Here is a 22,026-nt window from a genome sequence, read left to right on the forward strand (position 1 = left end):
GGTCAACCATATTAGATGCTTCTTTGGTGGAATCAAACCTGTGTACGGTATCATGACTTACTGTCGTTGGCCCAGTATTCAACTGTTTAAATGTACTCTTCATCATTCCACTATAGCTTTGCAGTGGGTTGCAGAGAGGCTGCTGGAGGGTTCCAGTGTGTTTGTAAACAAGGCTACACAGGAGACAGGTGTGAACGATGTGCCCCTGGTTACTACGGTGATCCATTGACAGCTGGAGGAAGCTGCAGGCCTTGTGACTGTAACGGCTATGGAAACAGCTGTGACTCCAGGACTGGGGGTGAGTGTTGATGTTACTGAGACATTGAGTGTATTGGTATAGCTTTATTCTCAGTTGATTATTATTGTTTATTTTTGAAATGGCATTGTAGTTACTTTTATATCATGAATGCATAATTCTGCTCTTTCTACAGTGTGCAAGAACACTTTGGAGCCAGGGGACACTAACACTGACGAGCAGTGCCAAGGTTAGTGTCTGTTGTGAATGTCTGATGGGTCCAATGAGAGTACAGGACAGGACATGGGGGCACCTACCTCGTCATGATCAACTATTGATTACGCTTGTCTATGTGGTTCTCAGAGTGTGATAACTGCGCCAAGACCTTAATAAACGACCTGCAGCGTCTGGATGAGGAGCTGGTGAGAATTAAGACTCAGCTGGATAGCGCCAGTATCTCCGCCTCCTCTCAGGACAGACTCAGGAAGCTGGAAAATGCCATCACAGAGACCAAGGTACTAATGCGTTAATGGCCTATATGTACTGTTACTGTAATGAAGTGTAGCACCATGCACTCTGGCTACACAGGCCACAGAGAGGGAGGGAGAGGACTTCAAAACATAGTCATTTACATACACACACAGTGTACACTTACTTCTCAATGCACGCAGGCACACATGCACTTGTGTGTGTGCGAACGCACACTTCAACACACCCACACGTTTGTTTTACTATCCTTGTGGGGACCAAACAATTGATTCCCATTCCAAATCCTATTTCCCCTAACCGGTAACCTCACCTTAACCCTCCTTCTAACCCTAATTGTAAACCTAACCCTAAACCTAACCCCTACGCATAACATTTGTCCGTGTGGGGGACCGGCAAGGTAACCCCACTTGTCCCAATTGTCCTTGTTTTACTATCCTTATGAGGACTTCTTTAAAACCAGAAACATACAATCCAAAATATTATCAAATGACATTTTATTGGTTGCGTACACAGTTTAGCAGATGTTATGGCAGGTGTGGTGAAACACTTATGTTCCTATCAATCAATGCAGTAAAGGTCAACAAGCACACAATATTCAAAAATACAAAAATGATTGAAAATGTTGTACAGCAGTAGATACATGTATATAAATAGAATGTAAATATTATTACACACACACACACACACACACACACACACACACACACACACACACACACACACACACACACACACACACACACACACACACACACACACATTAACACACACACAGAGTGTTAGATGGTGTGTAGCTACTGGAATGTTTCAGAATCCTCCTGATCTCAGTCAGTTTGTCCCAGAGCTGTGGGTCAACACATGTCAGAAAGTGGTCGTGGTCTGGTCAGGACTTGTTGTAGCTAAACTCACACGTGTGGGATATCAGCAGCTCCTACACTCCATGTGAGCATACGCTAATGTGAGCAACCTCTCAAACAGCCTGAGGAGTCAACAACCTGATCCCACTGTACTGGAACTCTCTCTCTCTCTGTCTCTCTCTCTCTCTCTCTCTCTGTCTCTGTCTCTCTCTCTCTCTGTCTCTCTCTCTCTCTCTCTCTGTCTCTCTCTCTCTCTCTCTCTCTCTCTCTCTCTCTCTCTCTCTCTGTCTCTCTGTCTCTCTCTCTCTCTCTCTCTCTCTCTCTCTCTCTCTCTCTCTCTCTCTCTCTCTCTCTCTCTCTCTCTCTCTCTCTCTCTCTGTCTCTCTCTCTCTCTCTGTCTCTGTCTCTGTCTCTGTCTCTCTCTCTCTCTCTCTCTCTCTCTCTCTCTCTCTCTCTCTCTCTCTCTCTCTCTCTCTCTCTCTCTCTCTCTCTCTCTCTCTCTCTCTCTCTCTCTCTCTCTCTCTCTCTCTCTCTCTCTCTCTCTCTCTCTCTCTCTCTCTCTCTGTCTCTCTGTCTCTCTCTCTCTCGCTGTCTCTCTCTGTGTCTCTCTCTCTCGCTGTCTCTCTCTCGCTGTCTCTCTCTGTGTCTCTCTCTCTCTCTCTCTCTCTCTCTCTCATTCAAAGGACTTTATTGTCATGGGAAACATATGTTTACATTGTTTATTTCACTTGCTTTGGCAATCAGAAAATAACAGTAAACATGACTCTCTCTCTCTCTCGCTCCACCTCCTCCCTCCCTCCCCCTCTCATGTCATAATAAAGCATTGAACAATAGGCTGTGTGCTCTCTCCACAGTCTCTGGTGAACAAGTTCAGTTCCAGTGTGAACAGTCAGAAGCCCAAGGTTAGCCAACTAGAGCAGGACACTCTCAGTGTCAACGAGGATATCAACGCTCTCAAAGGCAAGGTACTGGACTGGAACTTCTTGATGTCTTTTTATTAGGGTTCGTCATGAGTGCGTGAAATTGTGCATATGTTTTGGTGTGTGTATGCTGGCTGTGGAGAGCTAATATGTGTTTGTGTGTGTGTGTTGTCCATTCAGGCAGGTGACAGGGCTGTGGATGCCCAGAGAGTCCTGGAGGATGTGGGTAAGACTCATCTGAGAGCTAAAGACCTGGATACTGAAGCTAAGAATCTGCTCAAGAAGATCCTGGGTAAAAAAAACATTCCTGTTTACTCACCTTTTTACTTTTTAAATCTCATTGGCCACCTCTGTCTCTCTCTATCCATTTTATCCTCTTTCTTTTTATTGTGACTTTTATTCCTCTGTTTTCTCTCTCACCCTCTCCTTTCTTTCTTTCTTTCTTTCTTTCTTTCTTTCTTTCTTTCTTTCTTTCTTTCTTTCTTTCTTTCTTTCTTTCTTTCTTTCTTTCTTTCTTTCTTTCTCTCTATCTCTCGCTCTGTTGCTTTCTCCCCCCTCCCTTGTATCTAAACCTGAATGTGTGTATTGGGTGTAGCCCTGCTACAGCAGCTGAAAGAGTCTGGTTCCAGTGGTGGTGTGGTGCCCAGTGAGAACCTGGCTAAGATGTTATCTGAGGCGGAACGCATGGTGAAGGAGATGGAGAAGAGGAACTTCAACCCACAAAAAGACGCAGCTGAGAAAGAGAGGGATGAAGCCCAGAAACGTAAGACTTCTTCCTGGTCCATTCAATAACACAAACTCTTAAAATCCCTAAAAGCTTTTCTTTCAGAACATTAGAATATGGAACGTCTGATGTTGGAGAACACTACCACATTAGGTTGATCTAGGATACAGATAAGAGGCCTAATATCACAATAACGATGACTACACTGTTTGATACCATCAGCATCCAAATAAAATAGCGAGATTGTTTTTTTTAATCTTCAGTCGAGAATGTGAGTTTCTATTTCTATTCGAATCTGTTCTTCTCTCCCAGTGCTGGACTACATCAAGGCCAATGTGACGAAGCAGTATGACCAGAATGAGGCAGCAGCCAAGAGGGTGAAGGGTCTGCTGAAGGACTATGCAGCTAAACTGAAGGACCTGGAGGAGGCGCTGAAACAGGCTGGGGACATGGTGAAGAAAGCCAACTCTCAGAATGGACTCAACACCGAGGCACTGGAAGACATACTGGTAATAATAAAAGTCCCAGTACCAGACTTCTAACATGATGGTACTATGAAGTCATGTATAGGCTGTTAGTGTGTGCAGTAACCATGTCTCCGTTGCTATGGTTCATTCATGGTTGGTGTCAGTATTGTTTCCACAATTACATTTCCGTTGGCTTAATGTTCTCTTAACCAATTGAATCGTGTTTGTTCTTCAGAAACGTATGGAAGATCTGAGGAAAGAGCGTAAGAAGGTCCAGGACCAGATAGCCATGGCAGAAGATCAGTTGAAGGATACAAAGGACCTCCTTAGAATGTTGGAGGACAGCAAGACAGTAAGCACACAGACCAGCCATCACAATACATCAGGGTTCCCCTTTTATGAAATGTTGATTGTTGGACATAAAAGACTGTAAAAACACTGTGACCCTGTTGTCTTGCTCCTCTCTCCAGGAGTATGAACAGCTAGCTGCCCAACTGGACGGGGCCAGGACTGACCTCACCAAGAAAGTCAACGCTGTGTCCCAGGCCGCGGCCAAAGAGGACATTGTGGAGCGAGCAGAGAAACATGCTGAGAACCTGGCCAAGCTGGCCAAGGAACTACAGGAGTGAGTTGTAGGGATATGGGTCCTGGGTTATAGCTCAAGTTCAAAGCGTTTTGTGTTTTAGGTAATGGAAGTCGCCAGATATTGTTAAAAATATAAATTTTACAGGATAGAACAAAAGATGCCAGATAATAGCTCAGCACAATTAATGAGAGCAATAGAGGCTCAGTATAATCGACCTACTATAGAAGCCAGGCGTTGTGGTTCTGTAACAGGGATGTTTATGTTGGGTGGTTTCCATCCTCAGTGGGTCATGCCAGATAGATCTGCGATCCGATAGATCCCCCAGAGGCTGCATGTTTGTTGTTCTGCTTTGTTGAAAATCCAGATGCGTGTGTTGACCTGTGTACTCTCTCGCTCTGCCTCCTTTCCTCTCTTCTCCCTTCCTTCTCTCTCCACCCCCCTCTCTCCTCCTTTCTGCTCTTCTCCCTTCCTTCTCTCTCTACCCTCTCTCTCCTCCTTTCTGCTCTTCTCCCTTCCTTCTCTCTCCACCCCCCTCTCTCCTCCTTTCTGCTCTTCTCCCTTCCTTCTCTCTCTACCCTCTCTCTCCTCCTTTCTGCTCTTCTCCCTTCCTTCTCTCTCCACCCCCCTCTCTCCTCCTTTCTGCTCTTCTCCCTTCCTTCTCTCTCTACCCTCTCTCTCCTCCTTTCTGCTCTTCTCCCTTCCTTCTCTCTCTACCCTCTCTCTCCTCCTTTCTGCTCTTCTCCCTTCCTTCTCTCTCCACCCCCCTCTCTCCTCCTTTCTGCTCTTCTCCCTTCCTTCTCTCTCTACCCCCTCTCTCTCCTCATTTCCTCTCTTCTCCCTTCCTTCTCTCTCTACCCCCCCTCCTTTCCTCTCTCTATCTTCCTATGTCACAGTGCTGTGAGGGACTCGAGTGGCCGCTCTGATGTGCGTGATGCCATGGACGCCATTAAGGCCTACAAGAACATCACAGATGCAGTCAACGCTGCAGAGAAGGCAGCCAAGGAGGCCAAGGATGCAGCTGACAAGGCCCTAAAGGTCAGTTCACAGTCCAGCCACTAGACCCTTATCACAGAGATAATGAATCCTCAGCACTTCAACTTTTAGCTGATGTGGCTTTGGTTTACCTTCTTAAACTTCTGTTATTAATTTGCAATATAGGATGTGAAGAAAGAGGACCTGACAAAGAGAGCTAAGAATCTGAAAGACAGCGGGAACGACCTACTGAGGGAAGCAGAGGATGCCGAACAAGATCTCAAAGGTATGTTGCTATAAGTCGTAATGGAGTTTTTAGAGTTGGCAGGGAGCCAACCAAATATATGTGGCTTAAATGACTTTGAACTAAACTCTGGTTTGACTCCACAGAGGCCTCTGATCACCTCACAGCCCAGAAGAAACGCCTGAAGGACGCAGAGAAGAAGAAGAAAGCATTGGAGAAGGACCTCATGGACGCTCAGGCAGAGCTGAACAACATCAAGAGAGGTAAACCGGCTCAGATAGTAGGAGGAAGTCTGATAGATCAGCTCAAATTCTAGAGAATTACTGATCAGTGGAGGAATACACCCTTCTCCTCCTTCCCTCATTCCCTCTCTTCTCTCCTCCTGTCAGATGACATAGGAGACATGTTGGACGAGGCGAAGAGCAAGGCCGCGTCAGCCAATGATACGGCTAGCACCACCATGGACAGACTGAATGCCATCAGAGAGGAAGTGGATAAGATCAACGTCATGCCCTCTGACTCCAACCTCAGCAGCGTCATGGATGATGTGAACAAGTCAGGTGAGGGATCACTCCACTAACGTCTGCATAGGATGGAGGGAATATGCACCCGTAGACAGGGCTTCCTTGTAAAAAGAGATTTATATCCTGTATCAATGGGACTCACCTGGAAAATAAAGGTTGAATTAATACTACTTGTCTTATTTGCTGATATTACCATGCATGTACAGTACTGTATGTACAGCGATGTTTGTCCACTCTTTGCCTGTTTTGTGTGTTTTTTACAGGTGTAAAATGGTTAAAAGGTCTAACTATACTCTCTCTCTCTCTCTGTATCTCCCTCTCCCCCTTCCCTCTCTCCCCATCCACAGTGAAGAATCTGTTGAACACAATCCCGTCTCTGCAGGATAAGATCTCAGAGGTGGAAGAGCTCAGCTCTCAGCTGTCCCCCGTCACCAACATCTCAGAGAACATCAAGAGGATCAAGGAGCTGATCGAGCAGTCTAGAGACGCAGCCAACAGGGTAAGAACAGAACACACACCCACACACACACACACACACACCCTGGGTCCACACCCCACCAGATATACCCACTGTGTATTACCTATTCCCCTTCCACTGGCCATACAGTATACAAGTGAAAGGATTGCAGGTCGAGGTCTTGACTGAGCCCTTTGATGAATATGTACCATCATTTGTTGGACAGTTGTTATTCCCATAAAGGAAAACAATGATTTAACTTTACACTGCTGATCCCTTTAACCATGTAGAACCTCTCTCCTCATCTCCTCCCCCTGTCGCTCCAGATTGTGGTCCCCATGAAGTTCAATGGTGAGGGCCATGTGGAGCTGCGTCCCCCCAGGGACATGGAGGACCTGAAGGCATACACTGCCCTGTCCCTGTCCTTGCAGAGACCAGTGAACCTCGACAACAGCAGAGGGGATGGAGCACGCAGACTCAGACAGGACAGCACCACCACAGACAAGGGAGACATGTTCGTACTCTACCTCGGCAACAAAGACGTGAGTGGACTGGACAGCACTTGGGTTGCAAAGGGAGGGTATATTATCTAAAACGTTCAAAGTTTACAAGTACACTACCAGAATGTTGGTATCTTTCAAGGATTTTATGTAATCTATCACAAGACATCTAGTGGCCCTTTTGGGTATTTCAGATTATCACAGGTGTCTGTAATTATCTCTGGCCCTCTGTGTGGGATTATCATATGAAAATATACAAAATAATAATTTAAAATCATTTTAAAATTGATTTACAATGCTGTAAAATATTATCCTAAATATAAACCATCAACTTAGTGAATACCATTGGTGTTTAATATGAGTGTTTCAGCATGGAATACTCACTCTCTCTCTCTCTCTCTCTCTCTCTCTCTCTCTCTCTCTCTATATACACATATATATATATATATATATATATATATATTATTATTATTATTATTATATATATATTTTTTTTTTACTTTGATTTATTTGACTATGTCAATATGTATTTGAAGTCAATGTTTGGTCCTCAAACTGGTGGCAGTTGTGAAAAAATAAATAGTTGGAAGAGTTTTTTCATTCGTTCTATTTTCTCTTGGACCATATGGTCTATCTAATAGAAACTCATAGACAGTGTGGACACATACCTTTTTCTAAGTTGTTCAAGTATATATTACCAAAGTTACGATAGATTGCCATAGATTTTCTGTTAATGACCAAAATTACTGAAGGTTCCGGTAACTTTGGTAAATTACCAGCAGCTTTGCAGCCCTAGACAAGACACAACCTGGCCCTTGTAGTCCTTTGTTCTCCTTGTGAAAATTTGGCAATTTGCTTTATGGTCATAAAACTCTCTCTGGCACTTCAGTCGCCATCCTCCTAATACATTTGAGTCATTTAGCAGTCACTTATCATTCTTTTTCATACTGCTCCCGCGTGGGAACCCTGGTGTTGCAAGTACCATGCTCTACCAACTGAGCCACACTGGGTCCTGTTATATAGGACCATTTGTATACTTCTCTATTGAAATAATGGCACCGTATACATTTGACAGTTTGCTTGTGGTTGGAAATGCTTCCACTGACGGTCCTCACCTCTCTTTTCCACAGTCATCTGAAGACTACATTGGCATGGCCCTGAGAAAGAATGTGCTGTTCTGTGTGTACAAGCTGAACGGAGAAGAGTATGAGATCAAGACAGACTACATCACTAGGTCTCCCTCTGAGCCTGCATTCTTTGACAAGGTGGACCTGCACAGGTAAAACCATACCTTCGTCCATCTCAAGTCTTAGGAATTGGAAATGTTATTTGAGTGAGTAACCCTGATCTAACGTTGACCTTTTTTACAATCTCTTAGAATTTACCAAGACGCACAGGTGATCCTCACCAAACTGTTCACATCTAATGACCCGGACCCTCCTCAGACCAGCAGTAAGCAAGGAGAGCTGACCAGGAACCTTCTGAACCTGGACCATAGTGACGTGGTCTTCTATGTCGGGGGCTATCCCTCCAACTTCACTGTAAGCACCCCAAAACATTGACTGGAAATGAACATTTCAGTTCCTAGATGACATTACTCTATTCCTGATTATTGAAACATTCTCAGTCTTATTATTCCCGAATATGCTTTGTTTCTATAGCCTCCAGCCTCCCTCAACTACCCAAACTATAAAGGATGCATCGAGCTGTCCACCTTCAACGACAGATTCATCAGTCTGTACAACTTTAAGAAGGCTGTCAAGATCAACCTGGAGACTCCATGCAAGAGGTTGGTTTAGAGCTACTGAAAGCCAAAATGAGTTATTGACAGGAGATAATGCTTCTGGATCAGAGGACAACAAAGACTAAAGGTCCCATATTCAAAATGCCTTAGAGTCCTTGTTATACATTAATCTAACCTGTCAGTCACTTGGCTGCTAAACGTCTTAAGTGGCTAGACTATTTACACTGGACATGTAACCTTTTCACAGTGTGACACGCTCCTATTCATTTCAATGAAACCTGGGCTTTAGCAGCACGGCTCCGTGAGAGGCTCGCACTGCTCAGCGTAAAATTAGGCTTCAGTTCTATTTCCGAGCCTGAGAACACTTAATGAAGTGGCTCGTGCTCTGCTCGCGCACATCTAGTGTAGCATCTGAAAACGTATCGTTTTCCTCACACCCAGGTAGTTATGAGTCTTTACATCTTCTAACCTTAACCCTTTTCTGATTGAATCCCCCTGTGCCCAGGTATATGCAGCCAGTGGTGTTTGACTACTTCGAGGGGACTGGCTATGCCAAGGTGTCCACCCAAGGTGTCATGGTGTCCACCCTCCTCCTGACCCAGATCATCTCCACTCGCTCAGAGAATGGGCTTCTCCTCTACATTGGAAATGAGGTAGGCTACTCGTTCTTTCTACCCGGGAAACATTTGGTGTGGTAAAGTTGATGACACCTGAATAGCTGTTGAAATTCTGTACTGTTGTCAGTCTGTCCACTGGCTGTGTTTAACGTTGCTTGTTTCCTTCTTTTCGTAGTACAACTACTACAGTGTGACGTTTGAGAGAGGCTACGTTGTCATCCACAGTAACCTGCTCAGAGAACCAGCACGAAGCACCACCAAAGTCTTCCCAGTGGTAAGGCAGTTGGCACTAGATGGGTGGAATAATTGGTCTGTTCGATCTTTTTGATATTTGGTTATTTGTAGAATTTGGTTTGTTTTGCTTAAATGGTTCCCCCTGATTTTTCCTTCTCTTCAGGATGCAGATTCGGCGGAAGTGTTGATCATCATAGAGTCTAAAGGAAGCCAAGAGATGAAGATCCGTGTAGCAGGAAATGAGGTGGTCAAGGCTAAAGTCCAGTACACCCCTGGAGACTACTCAGACTACTACATCGGTGGCCTACCACAAGCCCTGAGAGAAAGGTGAGTGCTTTTCATCCACTTACTAGGAACAATATTATTATGTTTGGCCCATGTTTGGTATTGCCATTTTGATGATCAAACTCTGCCCATGTTACATGGATGTAAGTTTTAAATCTTTATTGGTAGTACACTGTTTCCCTAACCCTACACCATACCAGAGGAGTCTAAATAAAATTGTGTTTTGTGTGTTCTCGCTCACAGACACAACATCACCGCCCAGCCACTGAAGGGCTGCATGAAGAACGTCAAGCTCAACAGCAAGTACCCCACCTTCCAGGAAAAAGTGGGCATCAGCCGGGGTTGTCCCAAGGACTTCCTGGTAAGTCTTCACCTTTCACAAAGGTTTTCAAATGTGGTCAACACAGTAAGTCAGCGTTTCGGGTCAATTTGAATTGAAGGTAGCCAATTCAGGAAGTGATTTGAATTTAAACTTAAAAAATGTTCAAACTTTTTAAATAAATAGATGTTACTTTTAAGTTTATTGATATGTCGTTGAAAATAGGCTGCCTTTTTTCAATTATTGAATTCTCACATAAAATCAATACCATGGCATTACATTTTTAGTCATACCACTATGATATTTACTTACTGGAAACTATAACTGATACTGTCAGGAAGCCATTTCTGTGTGCCAGTACCGTGTATTTTCATGCTACCAAGATGCTGTAACTGACTCCAGTCCACTGTTAGTAACAGCATGATAATGTCTCTGTGTTCCAGGCATCTCGTAAAGCAGAGTTCAACGTGGGCAGTTCTCTGTCAGCTGCTCTTAAAGGCTTCAGCCTGGCCAATGATATCACAGTCTCACTGGGATTCAAGAGCTCTGAGAAAGAGGGGCTTCTACTGCAGAACACCGAGTCGGTTAGTAGACTACAACACCCCTTTTTCTCTGTCTCTGACTCTCTCTCTTTCTCTCCCTCTTCCTTCCTTCAACAGTTGCTTTAACAGTTTAGCTTTAGGATACAGCAAATGTAAGTGGACTGACTGTTTGAAATAATCGTTATCCCCACCTGGTCTCCGACAGAGCATTGGTGCCATCGAACTTGCCTTGGTCGACGGCTACGTGGTTCTGACATTCAAAGACGAAGTTTGGAAATCATTGAAATCAAGCAAGCAGTACCAGGATGGCAAATGGCATTACCTGACTGCCACCAGGAGAGTGTCTCCTCAAAGGTAGAACATCAAACAGTCAAGATAGATTGATAGAAGTCTATGAAACCCACATGTTCTGAAAAAAAAGTGAAATATTAACTTTATCCAGTTCCATGATGGATTGGTGAAGATTGAGACTTACTGTATGATTGTTGTGACAGTACAGTACACACTCGCTATACCGATTGGTAACCACTGACACATATACTGTAAGTACCATAGATGTGAATGCATGTCCCGTGTTGCCCTACAGTATCGAGCTCCGGATAGATGAGGATGATGTGGGAGGGCAGATAACCTCAGGCTCCTTCAGGTCAAACCCAGGCTCTGTGTTCCTGGGGAAAGACACCTTCAAAGGCTGCATCTCCAACCTCTACCTGAGAAGGTAAACTCACATCACTGTGTATTATTACAATGTCTAACGTTAGTAACAACACAGCAGTAGTAATAGTTGTTATATACATGTAGTTGTCATAATGGCTGTTGTTGTAGTAGTTTTATTTATTCAACCTTTATTGAAGCAGGGAGTCATATTGAGACCCTTATGCAAATGAACTCTGCAGAATACAAAAAATACACATCGAATATGAAAGGCAAGCAATGAATAATAACATAACATAGCGTAACTAGTAGAAGTTTATTTTTACAGGAAGGTTTCATGGTAGTTTTAATGTTGACATTAACCATTCATAGTTCACGTTGCATAGTGCACTGATGTCCTGATATTAGATACTATCCTGGTTGTATCACCTCCTGAAAGTTGCTGTGTGTGTTGTGTTATGTTGTGTTGCAGGCCTGACTCTCTGTACATAGCAGAAGACCTGAGTCAGTTCAGCTCTACAGGAGATGTGCTGCTGGATATGTGTAGTGCTGACAGACCTCCACAACTGATGCTCGACCACAACACCTCCAGGAAGGTGAGAAAGAACAGTGAACTCAGCTAGCCCAGTTAACAACGATGAACTTACAATAATGACCTACCTAACTGATGACTACCTTTATTACCAAATAACTTGTGAGACCGACAGGAAAGCGGTATGTTTTTTTGTATGTCTTGTGTTTGTCACACCAATCACAATTATATTTATTTTTCCTTGTCCTAATGTTGGAACGAGACAATCCCAGTTTCCAATAACACTGTACTATGATTACCTACTGTAGCAACAAGCCAGTCGTTGGTGTCAGTTCTCACTTCAGCATCTATCCCATGCTTCACATGCATGTTGTGTTGATGTGGTGTTCACAGTGTTTTGTGCTGCTCTGTTTCCAGAGATGAAGAGAAGAACGACCTGCCGACTAATGAGGATGAATTGATATTGACATGAGAAATATGAGCATCTCACACAATGTTTGCACAAGCCCATTGCTATTGTACTTGACTGATACAAAAAGTACTGCATGGACATACACGTCATCATGGCTACTATTATTAAATACAAACTAACTATTAAAAACAATTATTTAATGAGCATTGTTTCGCTTTTGATTTGTACACTGTTCTATCTTAAGCATGTTTCATGACAATAAGCCATTTATCTGACCAGTGATTAACAAGCATCAATTAACCCACTCATTCACTATCATCATCAGTCCATCTGGTAACAACCAGCCTGATGTTAGGTCATTGCCCTGCCCTCACTCCTTTTCTGCTCTCCCTATTAACAATGACTAGGACCAATGAACTAATGAATGATCTATGGTCTATTCGGAGATACTATCATAACAGGATATAGTATCATAATATTATTATACTATGGAATGACTGAGGGTTTATTATTGGAACATTGCACTAGGAATGAACGGTATTAGTTATGGCCTGTGAATACCTGGAATGTATTCTGGAACATTAAACTGAGTATTGGGTAAAGCAGTGCATCATTGTCATGCATAAGCAGTGTTAGAGTTTGTGTGCGTCATTGTCATGCATCTCTTACTGTATGCCAGAGGAGGCTGGTGTGGGGAGGACGGCTCAATAATGGCTGGAATTGAGTGGATGAAGTGGTGTCAAACACATGGAAACCAGGTGTTTGATGTGTTTGAGACCATTCGATTAATTCTGTTCCAGCCATTACTATGAGCCTGTCCTCCCCATTTTAAAGTGCCACCAGCCACCACTGACTGATGTATGCTTTCTCAAGCATTTTTACCTGAGCACCTTGGCCTCTGTCTATCCAAATGATTTGATCTTCTAAGTCTCCAACAATAAATCAACCACTAAGCTCACTTATCTCTTTCTTTGTGAGCACCTGTCAATCAATTTCACTCTAAACACCTCAGCTCTGTTGATGAAGAAGCATTAATATACCAACTCTTCCCAATGAAACATGCAATGACTAACAGATTGGCACAACTGTATGCTATGATTACAATTACCCCCATGAATAATATAATATCGATACAGTTTTGGTGGAGTATATAAAATGCTGCCAAGCGTGAGTGTCCTATTTGGTTGTTTATAAGCTATTTCTTCATATGCATTTTTATTAATGCAAATACAGTACACACAAGCAGATCTTATAATTATATGTGCATACTAAGAGCATATACATGCACACACATGTTCAGAGGCAATTATGATGAGGTATCTTGCCCAAAGAAAGTATGCCATATCAAAAGCTACACATATTGGCTCCTGGCCTCATTCCTTCCCTCCACACCACACCTAAACTGAAACAAAACAACAAAATGACAGATTGGGAAGTGTCATGCCATTTTTGTGGAGGAAACATGACTTGTGATACATCCCACACATCTTAGAAATGAGAAATGGGGGGCATTCAGCAGTTGAAACAATAACAAAGGGGACTCCCCGCCCCTATTTTGGTATCAAACTGAAGGATGGGGCTGAAGAAATGTAACCACTCAAATTCATAGACAGACCTATGGATGCAAGGACTGACCATCCATGATATCAACATTATAGTTTTAACCATGTGAGGCTATATAGTGTTTGTTTACATTTACTTTATTTACAAAGCTTATATTTTGGGTTCTGGTGGGGTACGAGAGTTGAACTAAGCACATGAGGCATTTATTTGTTAAATTCTTTAGTAATCAGTGGGTACAGATCATGAATTTATAAATCAAAAATGGAAGAAGCAATTGCAGATTGCACCTTTTAAATATGCATTTGAACATGTAGATATCAAATGATGAAAGAAATCAATATTGTAGAGATACAGATCGTGATTCAGGTTTCAGTAAAGAGATACTGATCATGGGGAAAGTGTGATGGAATATATGCCAGCCTATCAACAGATTACTACTCAAAGCAGCTTTCACCCCCAAATGGGAGACATCTTGAACAGTTTCTAACTCCCAGAGTCCTACAGTAGATAACAAGGAGGATTGAGGAATGAGAATGGGCTCATACCTGTTTTCTGTGGAACACTGAGTCTCCTTGTTCAGTTGGTTGACCTTGTTCAGTTAGTTGACCTTGTTCAGTTAGTTGACCTTGTTCAGTTGGTTGACCTTGTTCAGTTGGTTGACCTTGTTCAGTTGGTTGACCTTGTTCAGTTGGTTGACCTTGTTCAGTTAGTTGACCTTGTTCCGTTGGTTGACCTTGTTCAGTAAGTTGACCTTGTTCAGTTGGTTGACCTTGTTCAGTAAGTTGACCTTAAGGTTTCATTGAGCACAGTGTCATATTCACCAAAGCTGTTTATCCTCCAAAATTGGTCTTTGCATTTCAGAACCACATTTCCATTGACTAAGGCGAATCCTACCCCAGTGCTTCGTTGGAGGTTAATCGCATACACATATTTAAGCCATTGTCTCTAATATTGAGTTCCCGTTTCTCTGTGCCTGTGTGTGTTCTGTATAGGATGGTGTTATTGAGGTGTCAGATGACAGTCTCTCTGTGTGTGTTCTGTATAGGATGGTGTTATTGAGGTGTCAGATGACAGTCTCTCTGTGTGTGTTCTGTATAGGATGGTGTTATTGAGGTGTCAGATGACAGTCTCTCTGTGTGTGTTCTGTATAGGATGGTGTTATTGAGGTGTCAGATGACAGTCTCTCTGTGTGTGTTCTGTATAGGATGGTGTTATTGAGGTGTCAGATGACAGTCTCTCTGTGTGTGTTCTGTATAGGATGGTGTTATTGAGGTGTCAGATGACAGTCTCTCTGTGTGTGTTCTGTATAGGATGGTGTTATTGAGGTGTCAGATGACAGTCTCTCTGTGTGTGTTCTGTATAGGATGGTGTTATTGAGGTGTCAGATGACAGTCTCTCTGTGTGTGTTCTGTATAGGATGGTGTTATTGAGGTGTCAGATGACAGTCTCTCTGTGTGTGTTCTGTATAGGATGGTGTTATTGAGGTGTCAGATGACAGTCTCTCTGTGTGTGTTCTGTATAGGATGGTGTTATTGAGGTGTCAGATGACAGTCTCTCTGTGTGTGTTCTGTATAGGATGGTGTTATTGAGGTGTCAGATGACAGTCTCTCTGTGTGTGTTCTGTATAGGATGGTGTTATTGAGGTGTCAGATGACAGTCTCTCTGTGTGTGTTCTGTATAGGATGGTGTTATTGAGGTGTCAGATGACAGTCTCTCTGTGTGTGTTCTGTATAGGATGGTGTTATTGAGGTGTCAGATGACAGTCTCTCTGTGTGTGTTCTGTATAGGATGGTGTTATTGAGGTGTCAGATGACAGTCTCTCTGTGTGTGTTCTGTATAGGATGGTGTTATTGAGGTGTCAGATGACAGTCTCTCTGTGTGTGTTCTGTATAGGATGGTGTTATTGAGGTGTCAGATGACAGTCTCTCTGTGTGTGTTCTGTATAGGATGGTGTTATTGAGGTGTCAGATGACAGTCTCTCTGTGTGTGTTCTGTATAGGATGGTGTTATTGAGGTGTCAGATGACAGTCTCTCTGTGTGTGTTCTGTATAGGATGGTGTTATTGAGGTGTCCGATGACAGTCTCTCTGTGTGTGTTCTGTATAGGATGGTGTTATTGAGGTGTCAGATGACAGTCTCTCTGTGTGTGCACACCCTGCCCTGGTCGAACATGCTTACCACATTGGGGGCACTGTGAGTAGCCTGAGCTATAGCCTCACTCCCCAGGCACTCCAGCCCAGGTGAGTAGACACACTCACACTCACACACGCTCACACATTCTCTCTCCTTCCTTCCTTCCTTCCTTCCTTCCTTCCTGACTCCTGTCTCTTTCCTCCACCAGACCAAATTTCTCCCTGGACGTGAGGACCAAGTCTGCCAAAGGCCTGTTGTTCTATGCAGCCACCAGAGGGGGGAGCTCTCACGTGGCTCTCTACCTGTCCAAGGGCAGGATCAGACTGTCAGTAGACAAGAGCAGGGAGATCTTCAACAGGGAGAAGTACAACGATGGAAAGTGGCACTCGGTCAGTGGGTTACAATCTAAGACAATCTGCACTCAGTAATGTTGTTTCACATCATACATTCACAAACAGTTGTTAGCAGTAGTTGTTCAGTAGTTTTTCAATGTTTCATGAGAGAAAACTTACCAAATCACTCTGTGGCACTATAATCAGTCAGTGACAGGGATGTACATTGATTTGTCCTCTGTGGTGACCTTACCTCTGCAGGTAATATTCAGCCTAGAGAAGAAGAAGTTCCGGTTGGTAGTGGATGGTATCAGGGCTCAGGATGGACAGCTGACCAGTGATGAGGCCACCTCCATGGAATTGATCTCTCCTCTTTACATGGGAAGTGCTCCTGATTCCTTGAACAAAGAACTGAAGGTAGCCAACACACACACACACACACACACACACACACACACACACACACACACACACACACACACACACACACACACACACACACACACACATACATACATACACACACACACACACACACACACACACACACACACACACACATACACATGGACACCAGTGGAGGCTGGTGGGAGGAGTTATAGGAGGACAAGCTCATTTTAATGGCTGGAATGGTATAAAGGAACTGAGTCAAACGTGGTTTCCATATGTTTCTTACCATTCCATTGATTCCACTCCAGCCTTTACAATGAGCCTGTCCTCCTACAGCTCCTCCCACCAGCCTCCACTGATGGACACACACAGGCACACACAGACACAAACACACATACAGTATACACTCACAACCCCAAAATTGTATTGTATTTTCTCTTTACTTTCAGTGGAAGCGCCTCCCAAAGCAAAGTGTGATTGGCTGTGTGCGTAACTTCAAGATGAATGGCACTCCCATGTCAGAACCAACCACCAATCATGGTGCTGGTCCCTGCTTTGACGGACAGGCACAGAGTGGGGCCTACTTCTCAGGAAGAGGGGCATATGTCATTATCAGTGAGTAGAAAACAAAATATTGAGATCGGTAATATGGTGCAGGATAATCTCCATTAACCCAGAAGAAAAATCTTGCATAATTTGGTCAGCTGCGTGATTAACTTCTGTGTTCATACGTGTTATAAATTGAGAGTTCTGGCAAAAAAGGAAGTCTCCACCTTTGCAAAAGTAAAATCAACTGCCAAAGCCCCCCCCCCCCAGATCCGTGTGGGCACACACGCCAAGCACTCGAGGTGAAGCAGTTCAAGCTCTGCCTTCGCCCAATTCTGATACAGTGGGGCAAAAAAGTATTTAGTCAGCCACCAATTGTGCAAGTTCTCCCACTTAAAAAGATGAGAGAGGCCTGTCATTTTCATCATAGGTACACGTCAACTATGACAGACAAAATGAAAAAAAAAATCCAGAAAATCACATTGTAGGATTTTTAATGAATTTATTTGCAAATTATGGTGGAAAATAAGTATTTGGTCACCTACAAACAAGCAAGATTTCTGGCTCTCACAGACCTGTAACTTCTTTAAGAGGCTCCTCTGTCCTCCACTCGTTACCTGTATTAATGGCACCTGTTTGAACTTGTTATCAGTATAAAAGACACCTGTCCACAACCTCAAACAGTCACACTCCAAACTCCACTATGGCCAAGACCAAAGAGCTGTCAAAGGACACCAGAAACAAAATTGTAGACCTGCACCAGGCTGGGAAGACTGAATCTGCAACAGGTAAGCAGCTTGGTTTGAAGAAATCAACTGTGGGAGCAATTATTAGGAAATGGAAGACATACAAGACCACTGATAATCTCCCTCAATCTGGGGCTCCACGCAAGATCTCACCCCGTGGGGTCAAAATGATCACAAGAACGGTGAGCAAGAATCCCAGAAGCACACGGTGTGAATGACCTGCAGAGCGCTGGGACCAAAGTAACAAAGCCTACCATCACTACGCCGCCAGGGACTCAAATCCTGCAGTGCCAGATGTGTCCCCCTGCTTAAGCCAGTACATGTCCAGGCCCGTCTGAAGTTTGCTAGAGAGCATTTGGATGATCCAGAAGAGGATTGGGAGAATGTCATATGGTCAGATGAAACCAAAATAGAACTTTTTGGTAAAAACTCAACTCGTCGTGTTTGGAGGACAAAGAATGCTGAGTTGCATCCAAAGAACACCATACCTACTGTCAAGCATGGGGGTGGAAACATCATGCTTTGGGGCTGTTTTTCTGCAAAGGGACCAGGACGACTGATCCGTGTAAAGGAAAGAATGAATGGGGCCATGTATCGTGAGATTTTGAGTGAAAACCTCCTTCCATCAGCAAGGGCATTGAAGATGAAACGTTGGCTGGGTCTTTCAGCATGACAATGATCCCAAACACACCGCCCGTGCAACGAAGGAGTGGCTTCGTAAGAAGCATTTCAAGGTCCTGGAGTGGCCTAGCCAGTCTCCAGATCTCAACTCCTTAGAAAATCTTTGGAGGGAGTTTAAAGTCCGTGTTGCCCAGCGACAGCCCCAAAACATCACTGCTCTAGAGGAAATCTGCATGGAGGAATGGGCCAAAATACCAGCAACAGTGTGTGAAAACCTTGTGAAGACTTACAGAAAACGTTTGACCTGTGTCATTGCCAACAAAGGGTATATAACAAAGTATTGAGATAAACTTTTGTTATTGACCAAATACTTATTTTCCACCATAATTTACAAATCAATTAATTAAAAATCCTACAATGTGATTTTCTGGAGAAAAAAAATTCTCATTTTGTCTGTCATACTTGAAGTGTACCTATGATGAAAATTACAGGCCTCTCTCATCTTTTTAAGTGGGAGAACTTGCACAATTGGTGGCCGACTAAATACTTTTTTGCCCCACTGTATGTCTAAATAACCAGTGACGAAAACCCCACAACCAGAACTACTGCAGCTCGTTATCTCACACATCCCATTCAGTCCCGTCAGATTTTTCAGTCTTACACGCTGAGTCTGCCCACGGGAGATTAGGTGCATGATGAAGATGAGAATCACAACAATGATGAGGCTGATGATGATGTCTTTTCCAGATGATTCCTTTGTGTTGGGCTCCAGCTTTGAGGTGGTGTTTGACATCCGTCCCAGGAGTCTGAGTGGTGTTCTGCTCCATGCGGGGGACTCCAGCAGGCCTCGCCGTGGGCCCAACACTGGACACCACCTCAGCCTCTACATGCACAGAGGCGAGGTGAGCCTGCCCTGCACTGGGCTGTCTGGACTGGGCCAGTCACAGCCTTGAAATTTCCTTGACACATGATTCCTTGGACTAGTTTGACCCCTCAAGTGCTAGATTTGACCTTTCAAGCTGACCTTTCAGACCTCTCAAGGGTTACATTTGACTTTCAAATCATTTAAAACATGATTCTAGTTCAGGCTGATTTTAGGCTGAGTTTCCTTGTAGACACTGGTGCCTGAGCAGCCATAAGTCTGTTGTGCAGTGTTGTGATGCACATGTGTTCCTCCAGGTGGTGGCACGGGTGAACAGTGGAGCAGGTGAATTCAACGTGTCCGTCCGGCCCAAGCAGCCCTTGTGTGACGGAATGTTCCACAGAGTTGCAGGTACAACTTAAGTTATAACATTTTATAACTTGCCTCTATCCAACTAGCGAGCTACAAATTCATAGTAATAAGTATATTTAATATGTAATAAGTGACGCCCATGGGGAATGGGTGTGTGTGTGTGTTTCTCACTTCAGTGATCAAGAGGAACAATGTTGTGGAGATGCATGTGGACACCGACGGTGACCACAAAATAGGACCGTCCTCCTCGTCCTCTACTCTAACCAAAGACCCTCTCTATGTAGGCGGCATTCCAGGTAGGTACTCTGGAGGAGAGGACACTGGATTTACAACTACATTCAATCTCTTTCAGACCTGGAGTCCACTGTAATGAAGCCCCTCTTGTATTTTACACAAATAATAACCTTTACATCCTATAGGACGGTGAAAGATAGATCAGAGATAAAATCAAAGATATAGTCACACTGAATTTAGACTCCATCACTATTTTGCCTCTTGAATACAGTACTGTATCTGACTCTTCCTTGTGCAGAGACGTCCATGCACCTGACCCTCCCTGTCACAGGGTCCTTCGAGGGCTGCATCCAGAACATGAAGATCAATGAGGACCCGGTTTCCTTTGAGAAGCTCTCTGGGGTGTTGGGTCCAGTCAACCTCAGAGAGTGTCCTGCTGAGTAGAGTCTAGTCCATGACCACATCCTGGGACGTTCACTGTCTACTGGCCGCCACGTGCAATCTAATCTACAGACAGAGAATATGTATGTGTGTGAGAGAAAGCGTGTGTGTGTGTGTGTGTGTGTGTGTGTGTGTGTTGTGTGTGCACACACTCACATTTGGGTTGATAGGTATACGAACGGCTCAGAGATTCATGTATGTTGCTCTGTATGAGGAAACTAAAGATAAAGAGAGATGAGCTAGTCTGTAGTGTTACACTATAGTATATTTATTTTGTGATAAATGTGTTCATTATCACCATCTTGTTATTGAATATATTCTAATATTCTAATGTTGTACCATCTGGGTTAGACATGTCTGTTTCCCCCCATTAGGCTATTCCTTTGTACTTCCTGTCCTCCTCCCCCGTAGTATTGAGTGGATGTGGTGTGTGTTTGGTCAGTATTGCATCATGGCCAGCAAATATAAGCAACCCTGCACTTTAAAAAACAAATGCCATGTTGACCAGTTGACAAAGTGTCAGTCACAAATGTCAGTTGTCAAAAATGTCAGTCACAACAATGGACTCGATTTAAATTACCATTCTGAATCTCTTGTGACATGTAACTCTGAACTCATCCATTTTTGTATGTAGGGCCTACTATAATTGCATTGGGATATTTTCTTTATGTGAATGTTGTCTTTCAGAATTATTTTTAATAATCAATATGGATTCGGAATAGTGAATTATTGGTGAAATTCTTGGGGTGGCAGGTAGCCTAGTGGTTAGTGCATTGGACTAGTATCCAAAAGGTTGCAAGATCAAATCCATGAGCTGACAAGGTAAAAATCTGTCTCTCATTGAAAATAAGAATTTGTTCTTAACTGACTTGCCTAGTTAAATAAAGGTAAAAAAGCCAGACATTTTCCCTCAGTAGATTAGTCTCGAAAATGATATTCAACCGAATTGGGACCACTGAGAAATGTACACAACTACAAAACTAAATATTTCTCTCGATTTTCTCACATACAAGTGGATATACCTCAGACTAAACTATGTATATAATTGTGTATAATACTTGATTACTATTTTCCATAATGAAACATTCAGTGCAAATGTATTCACTGTTGACAGTTACACCAGCTACCATTTACTTTACACTTGGCCACCCTTTATTGTACGTGTATGCATTCCTACCTTTTGACCACTGATATCATTCAACATTTGTGAGTGGGTTAATCATGTCTGTCCATCTGTCTGTCTTCATTGCCTATGAACTTGGTGTTTAAATTTGATGTGTAACCTTTTAATAAAATACAGCAGACAGCATGCCCATATCCAATATTAAAGTGTTTTGGATTTTATTCTGTCCATTTTGCACATTCGTTGATATATAGAATATAGGGCATATTTCCCGCTCCCTGGTGTTTTATATATACCTGCTGTAGCCAGACCGTATTGGAAATATTGGATAATTAGTGCATACTTAACGC

General features: G+C 43.4%; 1 protein-coding gene across 8 annotated transcripts in view; it reads left to right on the plus strand.

Moving 5' to 3' along the window:
• LOC106569186 (laminin subunit alpha-3) overlaps positions 1 to 21,877 on the plus strand; it is a 117,702-nt gene extending 95,825 nt beyond the window's left edge. For 5 of the 8 annotated variants that reach the window (XM_014140273.2, XM_014140270.2, XM_014140272.2 and 2 more), the window contains 34 exons: positions 117 to 298; positions 432 to 485; positions 599 to 750; positions 2,436 to 2,546; positions 2,682 to 2,793; positions 3,097 to 3,264; positions 3,538 to 3,734; positions 3,928 to 4,044; positions 4,163 to 4,317; positions 5,172 to 5,313; positions 5,437 to 5,536; positions 5,641 to 5,757; positions 5,884 to 6,054; positions 6,366 to 6,517; positions 6,802 to 7,017; positions 8,106 to 8,254; positions 8,354 to 8,516; positions 8,637 to 8,764; positions 9,225 to 9,372; positions 9,512 to 9,610; positions 9,734 to 9,897; positions 10,099 to 10,216; positions 10,618 to 10,758; positions 10,922 to 11,070; positions 11,303 to 11,434; positions 11,843 to 11,966; positions 15,983 to 16,116; positions 16,218 to 16,398; positions 16,603 to 16,758; positions 17,181 to 17,346; positions 19,392 to 19,546; positions 19,824 to 19,917; positions 20,055 to 20,174; positions 20,411 to 21,877. In XM_014140273.2, coding sequence (XP_013995748.2) covers positions 117 to 298; positions 432 to 485; positions 599 to 750; positions 2,436 to 2,546; positions 2,682 to 2,793; positions 3,097 to 3,264; positions 3,538 to 3,734; positions 3,928 to 4,044; positions 4,163 to 4,317; positions 5,172 to 5,313; positions 5,437 to 5,536; positions 5,641 to 5,757; positions 5,884 to 6,054; positions 6,366 to 6,517; positions 6,802 to 7,017; positions 8,106 to 8,254; positions 8,354 to 8,516; positions 8,637 to 8,764; positions 9,225 to 9,372; positions 9,512 to 9,610; positions 9,734 to 9,897; positions 10,099 to 10,216; positions 10,618 to 10,758; positions 10,922 to 11,070; positions 11,303 to 11,434; positions 11,843 to 11,966; positions 15,983 to 16,116; positions 16,218 to 16,398; positions 16,603 to 16,758; positions 17,181 to 17,346; positions 19,392 to 19,546; positions 19,824 to 19,917; positions 20,055 to 20,174; positions 20,411 to 20,556 — 4,813 coding nt within the window. In that variant the 3' untranslated portion in view covers positions 20,557 to 21,877. The other 3 variants (XR_006758779.1, XM_045694150.1, XM_014140275.2) reach the window with 3 other exon arrangements.
• The last annotated feature ends 149 nt before the right edge of the window (positions 21,878 to 22,026 follow it).

Source organism: Salmo salar, chromosome ssa14 (assembly GCF_905237065.1).
Source record: "Salmo salar chromosome ssa14, Ssal_v3.1, whole genome shotgun sequence".
NCBI classification, from domain to species: domain Eukaryota; kingdom Metazoa; phylum Chordata; class Actinopteri; order Salmoniformes; family Salmonidae; genus Salmo; species Salmo salar.